Source organism: Gymnoscopelus braueri, assembly GCF_963280865.1.
Source record: "Gymnoscopelus braueri genome assembly, chromosome: 19".
NCBI classification, from domain to species: Eukaryota; Metazoa; Chordata; class Actinopteri; order Myctophiformes; family Myctophidae; genus Gymnoscopelus; species Gymnoscopelus braueri.
Genome location: NC_137621.1, coordinates 14,513,027 through 14,533,510, shown reverse-complemented (window position 1 = coordinate 14,533,510; position 20,484 = coordinate 14,513,027). Strand labels below are relative to the sequence as shown.

Genomic DNA, 20,484 nt, shown 5'->3' with positions numbered 1-20,484 from the left:
ATTCCACACATACATATTCATGCAAGCTTACCGACTATTTCCGTATCCGCTTTAGACCGGATCTGCAACCCTCAAAGTGAATCTGTCTCAGCCTGTCTTTAGGGAATTGTGGGTGGGGCAAAGACATGTAGTCCCTCCCACTACGTGACGACGACCATCCACAGCCACAGGTGAGCAGAGAAGGAGGAAGACACGAACACAAAGACAGAGGTGTAAAAAAAAAAAAATCTATTACAGAGAGAAATGGCTTTATTTACACGACTGTTATTGGCCTGCATGTGATCAACTCAAAATAACCACAACAAGTTCATCATGTCATCCTTAGGTAAGTTATATACATGTGATTATATGTTTAAACAGAGCGGAATACAAAGCAGCAGAAATACGTTTTTTAGGTGTGGTCACAGTCAGCCCACTGTCAGGCAGTTGTGGAAAAAGTACTCAAATGTTTAGTAAAAGTATCAATACTGAAATGTAGAAACTCTTGATTGTACTGGAGTAAAATATATTTGCCTCTGAGATGTAGTGGGGTAGAAGTAAAAGTACTGAAAATTGGAAATACTCCAGTAAAGTAAAAATACCTCAAAATTGTACAGTACTTGAGTAAATGTACTTACTTTACACCACTGCTTTCTGGTCTTTCTTGTTTGAACACCCTATGTTCAGGTGGGTCTTAATAATCCACAATCATGTGGTGGTAAACATTACATCTCTCTTGTCGCATTCTAGTAGAATATCTTGATTTAATAGTAAATGTTAGTTCATGCTCGGATCAGTCTATGCAAAGGTTAAATTGTAATTTAGATAGCATGGTTTTATTTAGACAGATGCCAGGTTCATTTTGTTGACCTGGCTTGCATTCTATTGTTTCAATGTACAGATTATTATTATTTCTGTTATATTATACTGTTTAAACTGAAGAGGTTCTTTGTTTGCCTAATAGATCCTAGATTACGGAGGCACATAAATAATGCAATTGATGTATGTATTTGTTTACATTGCGTACTGTAAGTCGCTCTGGATGAAGAGCATCTGCTAAGTGCTAAATGTCTACATTTCTGCTCAGTATAAAAGCCATTTCCTTCTACCTGCCTCTCCCACATGAGAGACCACATTTCTGACTCTCTTTCCCAACAGGCAGGCCTGGCTTGGCCAGCTACTTGTCAACAGTAGGTGACCAGGTGTCCTACCCGAGTTTCTCAATGGAAGTGTAGGCAGGCAGACCACCTCCAAACCACTGCAGATGTGCTAGTTATATTATAATAGCTGTATTAACATACTCTACCATACATATTGGTTAAATTAAAAGAAGTCCCTGATTTCAACTTTATGTTTAATTGTTCAAATTTTAGTTATTCAAATTTCAAGTTAAAAGTATAAAATAAAGGTCAACATAGCATATTACACAATAAATGGACACGGTGCTGTGCAAATGGGTCATCATAGCACAGTGATTATGGGGCTGTAGAGTCTGCAGACAGACATGTATTGTAGACAAATGTAAAGTGTTTTTTTTAATCTACATTATGCATGTCTGAACGGTAACAATGTTGTGACTAAAAACATGGAGACTAACAATAATCACAACTGAATGCATGGGTCAGTTTACACTGTAAACACGAGCCCTCAGGCCATCATTCAGCGAATGTTTGAGCACACCCACCCTGGCCTGACCCCACCCTGAGCTTTGTCCCTTTATCTTCAGGTGGATCTTAAACCATTGAGACCTGAGGCCGATTCTACAAATGCCTTCTAAAACAGTGGTTCTCAAACTTTTTAGTGTCAAGGACCCCCAATATAATATGTATTTGGCCGCGGACCCACAGAAGAAAAGTTTTGTGTTAAAAAAATGCAAATTTATTAAAACAAATTCAAACATTTTCAAAAAATTTCAAAAATGTTCTAAAATAGCTGATGTAATAGCTCGCAGTGAGCTTGTATATCTGCTATTTTTGAGAACCACTGTTCTAAACCACTGTTCTACTGGTTCTTTTGAAAAACGTACGTTGCTATATATATATGGCTGAGAAGAATCTGGAAAGATATACCTGCACACTGCCACTTGCACGTTCATTCGTTCAAGAGAAGTTTTATTAATGTAACAGCGTTTTGGTCGTGTAGACCTTCCTCTGGTTGTACCTGAGGAAGGTGATCTTTGGCTCACCCCACACCACAGGTTGAGAAACGCTGCCTTGGGGGATGTAATGGGATGTTGGGTACAGAGAGAGATACGTCTGCTCTCATACTGATTATGCTGCCATCGCTGCAGTCATTTTCAGCATGCTCCTGTAACACATTCACCATCACTCCTCTCTGCTGGGTCAATGAAGTTTGTGATTAATTAGCTTGTTGTTAATTATGTGGTGTATCGGTGTGGTTGGTTACCTGCTGCTGGCCCACTTGTGTCTTGCTGTGCTGAGCCCACAGCCATGTCATGGCTCACTCAACCTGATTTTCCTCTTTATGTTCATCCACGTTGTCGGTGCACACTACTACACGACCAAGATTTATGTTTGTCCTCAGACTCAATTTAGGCATTTTCCTATCCAGAGCGATGTGAGATTGGAGTCAGTGAAAGGATTATCTGCACTCTCTTGAGTAGTTTCTTATATTCCTTTTATTAGAAGCAGCAGTCTGCCTCGAGAAACGGATGCATGTTTGAAACGCTGAGGAAGGCCTACGTGCCGAAACGTGTCCGTTTCTCGAGGTAGACTGCTGCTGTGCAAACCTAATAAAAATAAGAGAGTGCGGATAATCCTTTCACTGTGTATCGTTTAGAATCTGCACCCAGTTAAATTGTAAGAGACCACACCTCAAGACTCCCCTTGAGTTGAGCGTCCCTTTTCCTGACGGAGCTGATCCGGTAGGAGAGTTGCCTTCGATTGGATTCAGTGGCATGAACCCTTTAACAGTGACAGGGTAATGGTCAAGTAAATATAATTCAAAGAAAAATAATTAAGTGCTTCAAAGTAAATAGAATACCAGGTAAATATAAAGCCTAGCATAGCATCTGTCTAAAGAACGTATCTAAATAACATTCTTAGCATTTGTCGGCAAGCAAGCAGTATTAAAGTCTAAATATAGCAAACATGTGAACAATATCTTCATAGTATAATTGGCATCTATCCCAAAAAATATGTCACAAGAATGGGGTGAGGTGTCAGGTGTGTGTGGGAAGGGGTGTAGGCCTGGATCAGATCAAATTAAAAAAGCAGATGTTGGTATTATTATCACATCCACTTTCATACCATGTAGTCACTTTCTTAATATAGCATTCCTTTCAGGAGTGCTTGGATTTGTAAACAGCTGTGTGAGAATATATTTTTTGTTGTTTGTTGTGATAGGCTATTTCTCGTAAAGCCTAACAGAAAATGTAACTCTTTGACTTTCTGCCAATTAATATCCACAAGTTTCCTAGGGCGTTGTGGGCATCACTTCCTGTCGATTTGATCCCTGATACCTGATAAATCGACAGGAAGTGATGCCCACAACGCCCTAGGAAACTTGTGGATAGGCGAAAATGTTCCAAAATAGTGAAAATAACTGATCTACAATATTGCGATGCATGTTGAGCTTGTAGATCAGCTATTTTGGCTGCGGGACACCGTCGTACGACAGTGCTTAATTGGTTAATAAGGATCTTATTATGTTGGAGGTCATCCTAGCTAATATTGTTTTTCCTAAATGTTTATTGGGGGGTCTTGCTGTAGGACTATGCTGTGTCAACTTGAAGGACAACAAGGCCCTGATGAAGATGGGCCTGGGACTGGTGCTAGTGGGACATGTGAACTTCCTGCTGGGTGCCCTGGTGCACGGCGCTGTTCTCAGGCACATCAACGTGAACGCTGTGGCCCGGGCGATGGTGTACGCCATCGCCAACGTCATTGCCATTGTGGCTGGCCTTTTTGTAAGTGGCACACCCTAATGAAACACTGACCCCTGCAGGCCTGAGGGGGCCGTGCAGTTGCGGGGCTACATACACAACCCAATGTAGAGAATACACCTGAAACAAAAGCATTAACCTGTAGATTAGCCTATGCTACAAGATTGTAAATTCAGTTTAACAAAGGCCATTGATACAATGCTATGAACATGCCATACTTTGACCAGTGGCATCTGATTGATTTAATCATGTATATTTTAATTGTTTCTTTCAGGGCATAATAAGTGGAATCACCGCCATTGTCTTGTCAAAAAACAAGAAAAACAAGGGACTGGTAAATACTGTTTCTCATTCATCTTTTTAGAACTCTCAAATGAACTTTTGCTCTGTTCTGAGTGCAGTGTGTTGATATGAGGGCAGTCAAACTGACAGGTTACGCAGAGGAATCCTGTATTCAAATATGGAACCACCACACACACACACACACACACACACACACACACACACACACACACACACACACACACACACACACACACACACACACACACACACACACACACACACACACACACACACACACACACACACTTGACAGTGTGCTCCTATGTACATTTATCTCCTGATAATACAAATAATACTTTGCCTGAGGAAATAACTTTTAATTTGGCTACCATATTAAAGCTAAAGCAATGTTTGACTTAGCTAAAACCTTGGGTTGGTTTGTATTAGCTACATATCCATGATACAAGTCCACATATTTCACTTGCTCCTGAATTAGGAACAAGGAATGTTTTTCCTTTTTAAGCAAACCCAAACAAAGCAGATTCTGCCAATATTTATTATGCTTTTAAACTTTATCCTGTTACTTATTTTGGGGAAAGTGAAGTGGTTCTACTCATGCTATCCACATGTTTCCTAGGGCGTTGTGGGCATCACTTCCTGTCAATTTGATCCAATGAAATCAAATGAAATCCAATGAAATCGACAGGAAGTGATGCCCACAACCCCTAGGAAACTTGTGGATATAAACCTTTGAATTTGAAAGAGCATCTGGTGTTCACTGAAATTTGTGACCTGTCAGATTCTTTTACGTTAGAGGGCACTGATCAAAGAAGGACATGAATTCAGTTCACGTTTAGTGTGACACATTGCCACAGGGTCATAGATTCAGAAAAATTTGAGTATCGCATATGCACAACGTATAAGGAGCTATAATAGTCCATATTCACACAGTGGCCATTTTGGAATTTAACATTGCGTTGCTGTGGCAACTGGGGTGGCAACTGGGGTGGCATTTCATTGACTTAATGGCAATATGGCCGCCGTGTGAATATGGTCTATAGTGGACTGTGAAACCATTTTTCAAAACTAAGCAATAGGACTTGTTCTTATAGTCTGCCAACTGTGTGATTTTTTTAGACCCACAACAGATAAAGATGATTGGCAATATTTGAACTTATGTCATGGCCAGGTTCTGGCAAAGTTTAATCTCTCTTTAAGTCCTTGGGCCACCTGTGTTGTGCTTCTGTTCTCTTTGCAGAAGTGGATTCTGTTGGTGTTCAGTTTCGTGGCAGGTCTCTTGGCAGCTGCCTCCACTTTGGGCCTGATGGTCTCCATGGTCAAAGCCATCATTCATGGCGGACGGAGTCTGCTGACGCATTGCAAAGATTTGGACAAAATCATCATTGTCGATGCCTTTTCCAGCATCACCAATGAATGTCCCTTCGACCCCACCCGCATCTACGTAAGTCAGAAACATACTGATGGACGTACAGCTAGCTATGACGATGACTTGAACCACTGGAACCAAGTAGTATATTTGATAAAGTAGTGAACGAGGTGCTGGCTTCCTTGATGCCCCGGAAGAAGCAGAGCTAAACAAAACTCTCAATGCCAAAGACACTGGCACAGGTCACTTAACCGCTTTTACATACGCACAGACATACATGTGGATAGATGTTTATTATATCCCAGGAGTAAGAATCTTGTACACAGCATCTTCAAACACACAAGTGCTAGGACAACCAATGAACTTATCTTAATAGTGCTGCTATTCTTGATTATTATTATTCATGTTTTTGTTACTTGTTGTCTCCGCCAGGCCGAAGGCGTGGCCGAGACTGTGTGTGTGTGTGTGTGTGTGTGTGTGTGTGTGTGTGTGTGTGTGTGTGTGTGTGTGTGTGTGTGTGTGTGTGTGTGTGTGTGTGTGTGTGTGTGTGTGTGTGTGTGTGTGTGTGTGTGTGTGTGTGTGTGTGTGTGTGTGTGTGTGTGTGTGTGTGTGTGTGTGTGTGTGTGTGTCCAGGTGTGTGTGTGTGTGTGTGTCCAGCTAATCTTCGACACAATTTTTGAAAAACGCATTCTTTATATTACTCCTACAGATTTTGTCCAAACATAACGCAAATTGGTACACATTATCTCTATAATCATGTGATCAAGACGGATCTGTCCAATTTGTCATATTCCATCCCGATTGGCTAAGATTGACTTCTACTGGCCTGGCAGAGACCTGTGCTCCGAGGAGCACGTTTTCCTAGTTGTATATATGTTTATTATTGTTATTATTAATGCTGCTGCATTGTCTGAGGAACCAGAACAAAGTCATTTTACTCTTACGATGTAACAGAAACATTGAACCTTGAACTTGGATGGCCAGTGTGTTTTTATTTGTAGTTGTGACATCTTTCTGCCCATTTCCTCTGCCAGGGAACCACATTGATTCTCTGGGTTCCTCTCATCTTGATGTCTGTGGTGGAGATGGTGTTCTCCTTCCGGTGCTTTGCAGCCTGCACCTCCTTCCTCCGCATGTGCAGACGAAGGAGAAGGCCCATCCATGCTAGAAGAGTAAGTTATCATTTTTAGGTTATTTATGTGATATGTGTCACTGGCTATGCGGGTACAATATGCCAGTGTAAATGCCCTTTACACATTATGAAAATAATATGTCCGTTTCCAACATTGTAACTGCTCACATACTTCTATGCTTCCTTTTACGTTGTCCACCAGAGTGCAGTTCAGAGGAGCTGAGAGGGCAGGAATATTTTAATGATATCTGACCTGTTTTGACCTTGGTCTTTCTTTGTCTCTCTATATCTTCCCTTTCTTCCCTTTCCTGAAAACTACAAATTATGGGAGTGGGTGAAAATTATTTCACCCACTTCTTTACACCTGTAAACCTGTGATGTTGCAATAATTTGAAGTAGAAGTGAAAGTTCAGAGTCAAATATATTCTTCTGACAACAAACATGACAGTAGAGGAAAGAGCTGTACTTTGTACAACAAAGTAGTATAGAGCCTTAACCCGTTAAAACTGTGTCATTTTAGATTTTAGCATTGGCTATAAAAAAATATCAGATGTACAAGCTCACAGTGCGTCACTCCGTGCCGCACTGCGAGCTTGTACTTCTGCTATTTTTGAACATTTTTGAATAATCTTGAAAGTGTGAGAACTACTGATTTTAGAAGGCATTTGTAGAAACCTCAGGTCTTAATGGGTTTGTACGTGATGACGGGTGCGATCGGAAAGGTTCCACATAGTTATGGGTTAGATGGTGTCTGTGTGTAAATCCATTCTGCGTTTGTTCCAGGTGCGTATTCAGAGACCTGATGAAATAGCATCATCATCGCCACCGCCGGCCGCACCACCACCAGAACCAGAGACGGAGACAGACACTGAGGCCGCAGAGCAGCATGAGCTACTGGAATGTAACAATGCAGCAGAGCGCAGTGACTGGCTCTGACCCAGCGGAACCTAGAACCACATTTCAAAAGTACTGGAACTTTACATTCACATATAGGTTTAAAAGTGTTGGAACCTAGAATCACATAGGTTTAACCTCTTAAACCCTACATACTTGGTTGACCGGGGTCCCCCGGCAGTACTTATATATATATTTGTATATTTGGTCCGCTGATATTTTCTTATACACCAAATATGTTCGAAAATAGCCGATCTACGAGCTTACAGTGTGTCACATTGCAATGTGTTTTGAGCTTGTAGATGGGCTATTTTCGCAGAATGTTCACCCCAGAATAGGGATGCTAGGGTTCATGAATTTAAAAGTACTGGAACCCACAACCACATTTATTAGACTTACTGAAAGCTATACTCTGTTTCCAAGTGTCTGCTTTCATTACTTGAAAGAGATGAGTATAAATTAGTTCAAACAACTTGGCACAGTCAATGCGTTGCTATGTTACCAATGCATTTAACGAGCACATTAATGTTAATGTTTCATAATATCGGCCAAGATATCAGGATTATTTTTTATATTGGTTCGATACCAATTAACGCGTTTTAAAGTAATTATCAGCTGATAACTAATATGATGTACGATATATGCATCCCTAATGATTGTCAATGCAGACAGAGTGACCTATATACTGTACTACACAGATATTGAGTCTACTATGACGTTTCATGGCCTTGTGTTGTGATCAGGATGTTGATGCCGTATTGGGCCATTACAATCACTTCTAGGGGTGCAACACTTAATCGAACTAATGGATTTCATTGATTATAACAATTGATTTGAATAAAATAATCAATTTTCAAAAATACTGAAACTAGCAGACGTACAAGCTTGTGGGCTTGTAGATCTGCTATTTTCTGTATTTTAGTGCGGCACCGTTTTACGGCGAAGTATAAAATAGGGCTTAAGTGGTTAATCAGACTAATTGATTTAGTCGACTATTACAGGTCAATTTGTATTTCTTTCACGAGATTCGTATGATATGGCGTGTACTTAAATTCTTTTAGCTCAAGTGGGCGACCATTTTATAATTTCTGGAATATTATATGATAATAGAGGCCTTGCACGATACATTTATACAGTTTTCTTACTTCCAGCATGGCTGCCTGTTAATTAGTAACCACTTTCCACAGAAAATGCATACTTTCTGTGCAGTGGTTGAGTACTGTAGTAGGAAAAGCATGAAATTACTGTTCCACTGTGACACAAGTGTCTCACAAGTGTCTCAACGCCCTGGCTCCACAGGACCTCTCAGGTCTCCTCCATAAATGTACTCTTTCACGGCACCTGCAGCCCACAGATTTGGATCTCCTCTCTATCCCCCAAACTAGCAAGCGAACATTTGGGGACAGACCCTTCAGTGTGGCAGCCTCCACCCTGTGGAACTCTCTCCCAATGGAGATTCGTCATGCTTGACTCTGGACTCTTTTAAGACTGCCTTAAAAAGACACCTATTCTCTCAGGCATATGGCAACTAGTTGTTTGTTGTTTTGTTTGTTGTTGGTTTTAATGTAAAGCATCCTTGGGGTTCATGAAAGGCGCTATATCAATTCAAGCTATTATTATATACCTTCTCAACATGGGGTCCAGGGACCCCATTGGTCTTACGGGTCTGTAACTCTAGACCGTGTACAAAGTTTTTACACATTTTCCCTGCAGAGTAAAATTAATACTGAGGATTTTACAGTGTAGATTGGAAACCCATAGATATATTCAAAAAAAGCATAAAATGGGGGTCTGTGGGCTAATCTATTTTTGGGACTGCTTTGAAAAGGTCAGAACTTAACTTTTCTTTTCTTTTTTTTATGGTTTTCCATTCCAAAATAAAACATCTTGTCATTTATTTCTAAGTTTATTATAGCTACAATATATTTCAGAGTTTTATTTTGAGAATCAATTTGTATAAGTATGTATCATTATTTTAAGGGAAACTGGGCATCACCCAGACCAGCCCCAGCACACACTGCACAGGGGGAGGGGGGGCAAATGTCTTTCTCAGGGACACTATATACTGGACGTGCAGGAGGTCAAATCGGCTACCTTCTGCTTCCCAGACAGCATTTTCACCAACACTCAACTATGGGCTAATTTCAGGACCTAACACTAATATTAACTTGTATTTTTGTGACAGTAGGAACATAAGTTACTCACTGTCACAACAGTTTTTAATGTTTTTTATTGAGGTTGAAAAGTGTGGTCAATACAGCCTGATATGTCACAGATTTGTATGAAATTTGCAAGCGCTATGGTGGAATAAAATTCCTCCTGTTTGCAGAATAAAAACATATATACAACAAATTAATGAATTGTGGCAGTTTTGTCTGCTTTCCATTTTACTGGGAAGGCAATAAACATGTACTGAACATTAAAGCTACAATCCGGGACTTATTTTAATCAATAAAGCCGTTTTTAATAATCAGTATGTTAATAAAACTAGTGTGTCTGCAGTGGTTGGAGGTGGTTGCCCTACTTTTGTATTGAGAAAGTAGACCACGTAATTACCCCGTAATTTCCCCCTCCACCAAATCTTAGCCGACAGTAGCTAATCTACAAGCTCGCAACACATTGTAAGCTTGTAGCTCGGCTATTTTTGCAGAATGTTCTACCCCAGAGTAGGGACACAATGGTTCCTGTGGTTAAACTTACGGATTGTAGCTTTTATGTCCTGACTGCAATGGAATCTAATCCCATCACACAGAATTCCCACTGATATCAGTCAGGAAGGGTTTTCAATTATAAAGGACACGAAAGTCACGATCCAAAACATCAAATGTCAGTTCTTGGTAACACATTTGAACTGTGTTTTACATCACCCTGTGCGCCAGTCCTTGTAGCTCTAGCAGGTCAAAGCAGTGACACAAACACGTTTGAGAAGTGGACCTACGGTATAACGTCATGCTTTACCTACGTTTCAAAAAAGGCACAGGACTGAAATATACAAAATAAAAGTAGACAAAAATATCCATGATTTAAATAAATTAAATCCAAAAGATGTATAAAAGATAACGTAACATATGCTAGAGGCATTTATTTTTTAATAGACTGCATAACTTTTTGTCTAGGAAAAGCAGATTTCATAGCATAAAAAGATTCAGAACAAACAATTTGACAAAACACAAAGCATACAAAAAACAACAAAAATACGTATAAAATATCCCATTTTACTTTTTTTGTGAACAGGAATATTTCTGAAAGGCGTCCTAGAAAATAGGTGTAGCTCCCACTGTGGGAGGAGGGTTGAGTCCGTTATTTAAATGTACAGTCCTTCAAGGGTTTTCACTGCAGCAGCCTGGAGAGATGAGTGACCTTTGTAAGCCTGTTGTGCTGGCATGAAGGCATCCGGGGTTAAGGGGCCTCACGGCGTCTTGGACTCCTCTTTTGGCCTAAAAGATCCACAACAAACGTATGTTAACCTTATGCACCCCACGTCTAACCTCCTAAAAAAAACAAAAACTGACAACACTGATGATAATGCTGTCAAACAAGTCTATGAAGCCATCTATGAAAAAGTTTAATCTGCAACATAATGTTATACAATATGTAGTGGGGGGGTCCCTGCTTCATCTCTTTCAGCTAAGGGGTCCTCGGCCTGAAAAATGTTGAGGACCTCCTGCTCTATACTAACAGATCTGAGCTGCAACTGTACTTGATAAGCTCTTTTTTTTTACTCCCAAATCATGTTGTCAAAGTGATTTGGCACAACACGACACGTTGTGAGCTTGCAGACCAGCCATTTTTGGAATAGGGATGATGGGGTTCAAGTGATTATTGGACCCTTCAGATAGACACTAGCTTTGTCAACACACTCAGATAAGACTTTAGAATGTTTTCTCACTTGGATGTGGATGTGTCCATTTTCTCTTCCTCTGGTGCCTTCTCCTCTTCTTTCACTTCTGTGGTGGGGGGGAGGACATCCAATATTAATCATATTAACAATCACATGAATACAATACTATTGATCTAACATTAATCCTATGATATCTATACAGGACTATCTCTGATGTTTAAGCAAAATTACACTTTGATAGAGGTTTGGGTTGTGTAGTTACCGTGGTAATATGTAACTCCAAATATTACCGAGATATCTTCAATAGTTGCTCCGTTCAGAAATGTATAATCCAAAATATTAATTGACTTGCATTGCACCGTGAAACAAGTCTCGAAGTCACCCTTTTTAGCACATGAATGAACGAAAACCCCAATACAAAACATCGTGTTAAGTTCCTGTTGATTTGACTATTTAAATAAGTGGTAAAAATTGTAAAATCAACATGGCAGAATCTGCTTGGTTTGCTTAGTTTATTTGCTAAAAGAGTCGAGTTTGAGACCCTGTGCATTGTGCAATGCAAGTCAATGAGGATAACATTTTGGATGATCAATTTCACTAATCAACTATTAAAGATATCTCACCAATATTTGGAGTTACATCGTGGCAAGGTAACTACAGTACAACCCAAACCTCTACCTCTCTAAAGTTAAAGTGGAAATATCCACTAGAGGGTGCTTATGTTCATGTATTCAACAACAAGAAAACATTATGTATAACCATAACATTTCTACTATGTTAGAAGCATAAAATAACATGGAATATATCTAGACTAAATGTTGAAAGCAATGCAAGTTTGCTGTATGCCTGTGGTAGTCTGTTGGAAAGTTCACCAAGTGACAGATTCTGACTGGTGTTAAACCATGGCAGAACACTGTAAGCGCCAGGCACAATTTTTTAAAGGAACAAGATAGGAACACTGGATGGGATTTTAAAAGTTGCAGAAGCCTCTTAGCAGTGATGGGGACGAGTTTTAACTCATGATAATTCCAACTGAAGATTTTCAAACGTTACAATGTGACGTGTATAAATTAGAATGACACAGAGGAAAGATGAATGGACACATACCTTTCTTCTCCTCCTGACCTTTCTTCTCCTTCTCTTCTCCCTCCTTCTCTCCTCCTTCCGTCTTGGTTCGTTTGGCTTTCTTGTAACTGGCGGCATTCCTGCGTCCTCCCTCTCCCTCGTCTTCAGAGTCAGAGAACTCCTCTTCACATGCTATCCTCTTGTCATGGGCACGGACTGTGCAAACACAGGACAGGGGGTGAATTACATTTGGTTTGCCATATTCGTTTGATAGGGGAGCAAAACTGGATGCTGCTACTAGGGGTGCATCATCTAATTGATTTAATCGATACAAAAAAATAGATCAACTCTTTTAATAAAAGTGGGGGTCTTACTGGAGATGCGTTTGTTAGGGTCTTCTTCCTCTTCGTCACCACTGTCCTCCTGCACAGCGTCCTCTGGAATGGCCTGCATCTGGACCCCCGGGGCGTGGGGAAGCATCCGCAAGTTCTCAAACAGACGCTGCCTGTGTGATGTCACAACACCACATTGCATACATTAACAAACAAAGGCACCTATCTAGTTGTTGTAATGATTTCCTGGCAAGCACAGTAGCACTGAGTTGAAGAGCAGCGTGACTCACTTGATCTTCTCCAGGTAGTCGTTGGTGTTCTGGTTGGTCATGTTGGACGGGCTGATGTGAAGCTTGAAGTCCGGCCCAAAGTACTCAAAGTAATCGTTGTACGGGAGCTCTGTGGTGGACATATGGATAATCTTGTCACTTTGCAGTTGGCTTACTATTGGCTATACCTTGGTTTATATTACCAAGGTACTATACCTTGGTAACAGTACCTTGGCTTATATTACCATCATTTATGGTCGAAATTAATCTTAAGATTAATCAAATGATTAATCGACTATGACAACAATGGTTAAAGCAGAAAATGATGGTAAATCACAAGATATCTGACCCCAAACAGACCTCTTGAAATTTCTTAATGACCCAGCAGTCCAAAAACAGGTTTCCTTTTATGATGTGACAAGACAAGCAATCACATTTTGGTGAACTCATATTAGAAATGATTGCATAATACATAACTAAATCGATTACTTGAAGGGCTTCACCCCCACGTTGCAGATTTGATTTGACTTCACTGTACCTCTGATGGGCAGGCTTAATAACTCACTGTAATGAATGTAATGAACTGTTATGTGGACTCACCGTTAGGGATGGAGCTGTCCAGGGCTACAGCTGTCTCGTATGTCCAGCAGCGAGCCACGTTACGGATGGTGTAGCCTCCTCCACCCAGCATCAACAGAGGCAGGTTGAAACTCTTCATGTACTCCACACACTTGGCATGACCTGAATGGACAAAATAACACTGGCTTCAACTGTCCGGATCAACTGTCCATCCGGACTAGTTGGCTCTAGTCTAAATAATACAACTATTATCCTTAAACTTGAGCGATTACAGTTATACTCCAGAGATTGCTATGTTGGAAAGACTATTTTTGCCAGGAGACATGTGAAAGCCTTGTCCACATCCTGTCTGCCATTTACACTGCTGCTAACTTTAAACCATAATAATACAACTGCATAAGTTAACCCCTTGAACCCCAGCATCCCTATTCAGAGGGGGAACATTCGCCAAAAGTAGCCGATCTACAAGCTCACAATAGACGGGGAAAAAGCTGCCCCAAGTACAGTTTCAACTCAGGTCCGTTTCACTAGAGTCAGGAGTCAGGGGTGAGGGCCTTTAAGTCATTGGTTAGGTTATACTTTATTGATCCCTATGGGTGAATTCATCCTGTCTGCATTTGACCCATTGAAAGCTATTAAAAGCAGTGTGCAGCCAATGTACTGTACCTTTAATGGTGAGGTTAAAGCATCCCAGCCTGTCTCCTGACAATGAATCAGCTCCACACTGGAGCACCACAGCGCTGGGTTGGTACATTTCCATCACCTTAGCCATGATCTACAGCCAAACAAAATAAATAGTTATTCACAATGTTTGGACTAATATCTAATGCCTCAATTCGAAAAACCTAAACTCAGTCGTACGACAGTGTCATGGGCTAAACATAACAAACCTATAAGCTAACAACGCATTGCGTCCGCAATGCCTTGTGAGGTTATAGATCGGCTATTTACGGGCTGTGACACTGCCGTTTAACAGAGTATAAATCAGGTTTTACACGTCGTTTGGGAAACAAATCATGCCCAAAAATATTATTTTGTCTAGCATACGATACAGAAATATTATTGCTTCATGTACTCACAGGTCTGAATATGGCTTCATAAGACTCATCGTCGATCCCGTCTCTCAGTGGGTAGTTAACAGCGTAGTATTTACCCTTCCCTGCACCGATGTCCTGCAGGAGACAAGCTCTTTGTCAGCCCACTACTGGAACACAACATGTGTGTGTACAGTATGTATGTGTCATAGAGGATTCCTAATGAACCTTACCCTCAGGTCTCCAGTGCCAGGGAAGTACTCTCCATACTTATGGAAAGACACGGTCATCACACGGTCTGTGGTGTAGAAAGCCTCCTCCACTCCGTCACCATGGTGGATGTCTATGTCGATGTACAGGACCCTCTGGTGATATCTGTGACAGACACCATCATTACAGAAGTGACAGACACCATCACTTGTGCTACATACAAAGTCTGCACACAGGATCACAAGTGGTGTCTAGAAACATTCCAGTGTAAAATATATTTCCTGACAGACCCTATTACATTCATACCAAAAAAAAGGATACAGAGACTAATAATGGCATGTTCTCCCTGTTAAGTCTTTAGCAATCAATAGTAACTTCCTGTGTAATGCAGTTTGTGAATGAAGTTCAAATCGCATGCAGTGTTCCGTAGCGAAGCTGCACTATACAGGCTGGCTACTCGTTGGCATATCAAGAAGAAAGTGCTTCACGAGAACAATTGTTTTACATAAATAGACCTTGACTTTTACTTCATCAGGTATTTATTCTGTTTTGTGATGTCATGAGCTGTGATTGGTCATCTTTTGAGGAGACATGCACATATACACACACATACAGACAAATCCTTTTTTAAAGGTAAAAAATGTTGCTCTCAATGAAGAGAGAAATGGCATAAGACGCAATTCTAGCATTCTTGCAATTCAAAGTACTTGCAACAAAGCAGAGTGGCTGTGATCAATCTTTCATACTCACTTCAGTAACTCTAGAATAGCAAGTACGATGTCATTGACATAGCAAAAACCAGAGGCTTCAGACTTCTTGGCATGATGCAGTCCTCCGGCCCAGTTGATGGCGATGTCAGTTTGTTGTTTGTTGAGCTTAACCGCTCCGGCTGGAACAGTGAGGACGAAACAATTAACAAACTGTACCACCTTACACTACTTCCAATGTATCTATACACATTTTGTATTTGGGCCTGAAAACCCTGAAATAGAAATCCTTTCTATTTCTACCCCAAGGCTGTAAAACTTTGCAAAAATACAAAGCAACCGTGAAACACCACGTGCCCTGGTCACTGATTCACGGAGTGGGTTAGGGACAGAACAGGTTGTTTGAAGCGAGTCATTGTTGAACTATTCACTTGCTCGCATCATGGTATGTATATGGATGGGTGTCAGGGATAACCAGTGCAACACATACGTACGATGTTCTGATTATTCTTCTTCTAGCCAAATATGTCAGGGTAGAACGCATTAAGACAACTTACCAACAGAGCCCCCAGTTGAGAGCTGGCAGAACTCAAACAAGCCATCAAACACAGGACAATCCTCCCCTACGTTAACTGTGGAGAAACGGTCAATATAAATGGACATTTAATAACATTTAATAACATTTATAGTAGTTCACCTAAAGAATGCCTTATCTTTCTAAACCAGTGGTTCTCAATGGTGTGTCTGTGAAGGGGTTCCCAGCTAAATTATTGATAGTTAGGAGCCAAATGGAACCTTACAGGTCTGTAACTGAAAGAGTGTACAAATGGAACCAGATGGGATAACGGTCCATAAAAGGTTCCATTTGTACACTCTCTTGAGTGTTAAATTCACTACACTTTTACAGTGTAGAATGGGGTCCCAGAGATTAAAAAAAATATATACATCAAATGGAGGTCTATGGCCTAAGGCAATAGGCAAATAAATCTAGGGGTCCTTGAGATTAAAAAGGCTGAGAACCCCTGATCTACAAAACACAACCTCTCCCTCTGGCCAAACTTACATCTCTGCATCTGTTTGCTGTACTCTGACATGTTGTCTGGCCGGATGGAACGCAGGAACTTGATGTAGTCGTCACTGTGATATTTAGTCATCTCCTCTCCATTAGCCTTGTGGGGACGCTGCAACAGAGAAGGTAAATTAGACCCTGAAACAGTCCGCTGCTCTCCAATGCTAAGAATATCGTCACTGTCGGGCATAACCTTTAACCCATTAAGACCTGAGGCTGATTCTATAAATGCCTTCTAAAATCAGTGGTTTGCACACTTTCAAGATTTTTCGCAGCTGTGAGCTTGTATTGTCTGCTATTTTTGAATAGCCAACGCAAAAATCGAAAATGCTTTCCCGTTTTATTGGGTTAATCTAGATATTTAATCTTTTTTCCATAAATGAATGCCCCATTATACTTTGTCATATGACAGTCACATGCAAAAGTAGCAGATCTGCAAGCTAACAATGTGTCGCATGACGCTGTAAGCTTGTAGATCACTATAGGGAAGCCGGGTTGAAGGTGGTTGAAAGTGAACTTGTGACTAAACAATAGCTATAGCTGGATCCACTGGAACACGGGTTCTTTTGCGCATTTCCTGAAATGTAATGGTTTTGGACATACAAGGTTTCAACCCAACAGCGGCAATATGAAAGCAGATGTTCATCAGAAAAGGTAACCACATACATAGATCTCCATCTTTCTGTAGAGGCCATAGTTGAGCAACAGGTTGTGGGTCATGCGTATGCGATGGGGCTTCATGGGGTGACCCTGACCGTAGTAATAATTCCCAACATCACCTAAGATAGAGACAAACATCAAAAGGATTTAAAAACAGAAACACAAGAACAATGTTGAAACTACGCTGACAAATTGACCTCGTAGTAATTTTTCAGCATTTCTGCTTTTTAGAAATGGGGGTGACATGCAAGGGTCATCATCGCCATGCTGGCTTGTGGTGGACATTTTTTTTTCTATTTTTTGCCATGGACATACAAAATGAGTACACACACACCCACATTAAGAGCTAGTCCTAAATCATTGGTTTGCAAAGTGGGGTTCTGGGACCCCCAGGGGTCCTTGGAGGGGTACCAAGGGGTCCCCAGCAAAATTAGTTAATATAGTGTCACAATCATTTTAACCACTTTAACCATATTTTATAGTTTGGCTGTTCAAAAATATCAGATATACAAGCTTATATAAGCTTGTAGATCTGATATTTTTGAAAAAGATCATGAAAATCTTTGAATATATATATTTTTTAAAGCAATTTGTAACTCAAATCTTTGCTTCTTTGCTTTGAGATGGGGGTCGGCGGCCAAATACATATCATTTTGGGGGAAAAGGTTTGGGAACCACTGCCCTAAATGACCATTACATGTCTGTAACTCCAAGTTACAGACATGTTGAAAATAAAAAAGTTTGAGATCCACTGTACCAGTGGACTCCTAACGTGTCATTCATATAGTGTCATAGTAAATCAGTGTCATACAAATTCAGAAGAAAACCTGGAGACTGACGCACTAGAAGCATGTGATCAGAATCAGCATTTCAAGTCTTGGCTGAAGCTCACCGTTGGGTCCAGATCCCAGCATGCCCGGTTCGGCAGCCGGCCCAGTAGAACACTGGGTCGGTACCGAGGGCCGGGCAGCCAGACCCCCCCGATGTCAGAACGACACCAGGGGGGCATCGGAGCCTGGGCTCAGCAGAACTCAGAGAATGGATAAACTGTTGCATCATTTCACATGTTTACTTCTTTTTTTTAATTCATCTTCATTGCTGCATTAACACTGATTCGATATTTGTTTTAAATAGGCCTTTTATTGCTGTGTGCAAATATTTACACACACACACACACACACACACACACACACACACACACACACACACAGGTGTATTCAAATCTATGGGGAAACATCAGTAAATATTAGAAATCGCAAAAGCACTTGTGCACTACAGTGTGATATGTATGGTAAAAAAAACTAAAACAGAATAGCCAACTGTTCCTCAATATGACATAGTACAAATGTCATAGCAGGACATGATGATGATCAGACTGTGTCAGCCAGAACAGTCTGTACATAGACAGGGGTGTTATAGTAGGATTGCAGTGCATAAACAACCCTTCATTAAGAAATAAGAAGACAAAATGCACAGAGAGCACAGTGGTACAAAAACCATTAGGTTCAAAATACACTATGAATACACTACGACTGCTTTGCTTATTGATTAAGAGAAGATCGGGTCGTCATCATCAAGCAGTTTGATCCCCAGTGTGTGGCCAACAGGCCATAGTGAGTGACCCTTAATGCACGAGGTCCAGTTAGGAGACCAGAGACTGATGATAAGAGATCATCTATCTCTCTCTATAGGGAGATTTAAAGCCTAATCAGCGTCGCTTGCCCAGCAGTGTTGCCATGTATGTCCGCTTATTAGAAGGGACTTTGGGCTTGTTTTTCTGTACTGTGTGGAGTTGCTTGTAAATATTGGTATTTGTTGCAGTTTTTTGGGGCTCGTTTCTGAAATGTAGTTGCTTATTTGGGCTTGTTTCTAAAGTGTATAAACCAGTGGTTCATTTTCAAGTCAAGGACCCCCAAATTAATGTATATTTGTCTGCGGACCCCCATCTGAAAACATTTTATGCCAGGGAACCCCATACAAGATGTATGTTGTTAAAATGTTTCAGAACAATTACTCTCTTTTTAAAAAAAATAGCAGGTCTACAAGCTCATAACGCATCGCATCGCGTTATGAGTTTGTATTTTCAATTAGCCTAGTAACTAGGCCCTATAGTTACTTCTTTTGGGCTTGTTTTCAAATCTGGCAACACTGTCCCGGCGTCGCTTGCCGACGGCGACGACACATTTGTTCTGGTCGGCAAGCGCCGCCGTCGCACTGTGTGGAGTGAAGCTTTAAAAACCACCAGCATGCCGAGCAGCACGGTGTGTTCTTGTTTAGCTAATTGCGGTGTTCAGAATGAGGTTACAGACAGTCCCACATCCTTTGTTAGCTCTGTGTGTGTGTGTGTGAGAGGGTTAAAATAAACCAGTACCTCACATGTTAAACGTTCAGCTATTCTGAAAAGTAAACATTTCATATATTTAAAAAACAAAAAGGCAAACAAAAGCATGAAAGATGCCAATCTGATCCTAAAATAATCACATCAACGTTTCACACTAGGATGGATCTTCTTCCATCCAGTCAGTGTGATGATGATGGTTAGAGATGATCAGCTAGCTTTAGCTCCAGGAGGCTATAGTATAGGAGGGAATGGACCGAGCGACACATCCCACAAACTGCAACGTTTCTCCCGGGTAAAATAAAACTCAAAGGATTCCCGGGTTTGAGTGTCCGGTCCGGCCCCCCCCCTTTCGGAATAATGGACACTCACCATCGTAATAGTAGCAAACTTTTTTCTTTGTTCCTTGAGAAGTCAGCGCCATTTTAGTTTGTGTGGAGGTCTGGAGGAGAGAAGAGAGACGAGACGCGCCAAAGCGCTGCTGCAACACGATACTTAGTAGCGCGTCTGTCTGCTGGGCGGCGGCGGCGCTTTGATCCAAGAGGCAGAGGAGGAGCAGTGGTGGAAAAAGTACTCACTTTTTTTTTTTACTTAAGTAAAAGTATCATGAATACTGCTATCTAATATGACTCATAACATAAAAGCAAAAAAGTCAGGAATTCAAAATTTACTTGAGTAAAAGTACAAAAGTATTGGTATCAAAATTTACTTAAAGTAGCCTACCAAAAGTAGAAAGTACTCATTATGCAGAATAATGTCCCATTTCACACGTTTTAAAATGTATGCATATCTTTTGAAA

General features: G+C 40.8%; 2 protein-coding genes across 2 annotated transcripts; one reads left to right on the top strand and one right to left on the bottom strand.

The window, feature by feature from the left end:
* Window positions 1-175: 175 nt before the first annotated feature.
* On the top strand, window positions 176-9,347 carry tmem54a (transmembrane protein 54a). The gene is made up of 6 exons (XM_080413251.1): window positions 176-325; window positions 3,711-3,907; window positions 4,158-4,217; window positions 5,427-5,630; window positions 6,590-6,727; window positions 7,471-9,347. Exons 1-6 carry the CDS (start codon window positions 313-315, stop codon window positions 7,621-7,623), a joined length of 765 nt encoding a protein of 254 aa, XP_080269377.1. The 5' UTR covers window positions 176-312; the 3' UTR covers window positions 7,624-9,347.
* A 448-nt stretch (window positions 9,348-9,795) lies between these two features.
* On the bottom strand, window positions 9,796-20,188 carry LOC308073956 (putative histone deacetylase 1-B). Its single transcript, XM_080413250.1, has 14 exons — window positions 20,058-20,188; window positions 17,354-17,466; window positions 16,682-16,799; window positions 16,176-16,250; window positions 15,662-15,800; window positions 14,935-15,076; window positions 14,747-14,839; window positions 14,334-14,442; window positions 13,689-13,829; window positions 13,110-13,218; window positions 12,862-12,992; window positions 12,530-12,703; window positions 11,471-11,528; window positions 9,796-11,018 (listed from the first exon to the last, which is right to left on the bottom strand). Exons 1-14 carry the CDS (start codon window positions 20,107-20,109, stop codon window positions 10,991-10,993), a joined length of 1,482 nt encoding a protein of 493 aa, XP_080269376.1. The 5' UTR covers window positions 20,110-20,188; the 3' UTR covers window positions 9,796-10,990.
* Between the last annotated feature and the right edge of the window lie 296 nt (window positions 20,189-20,484).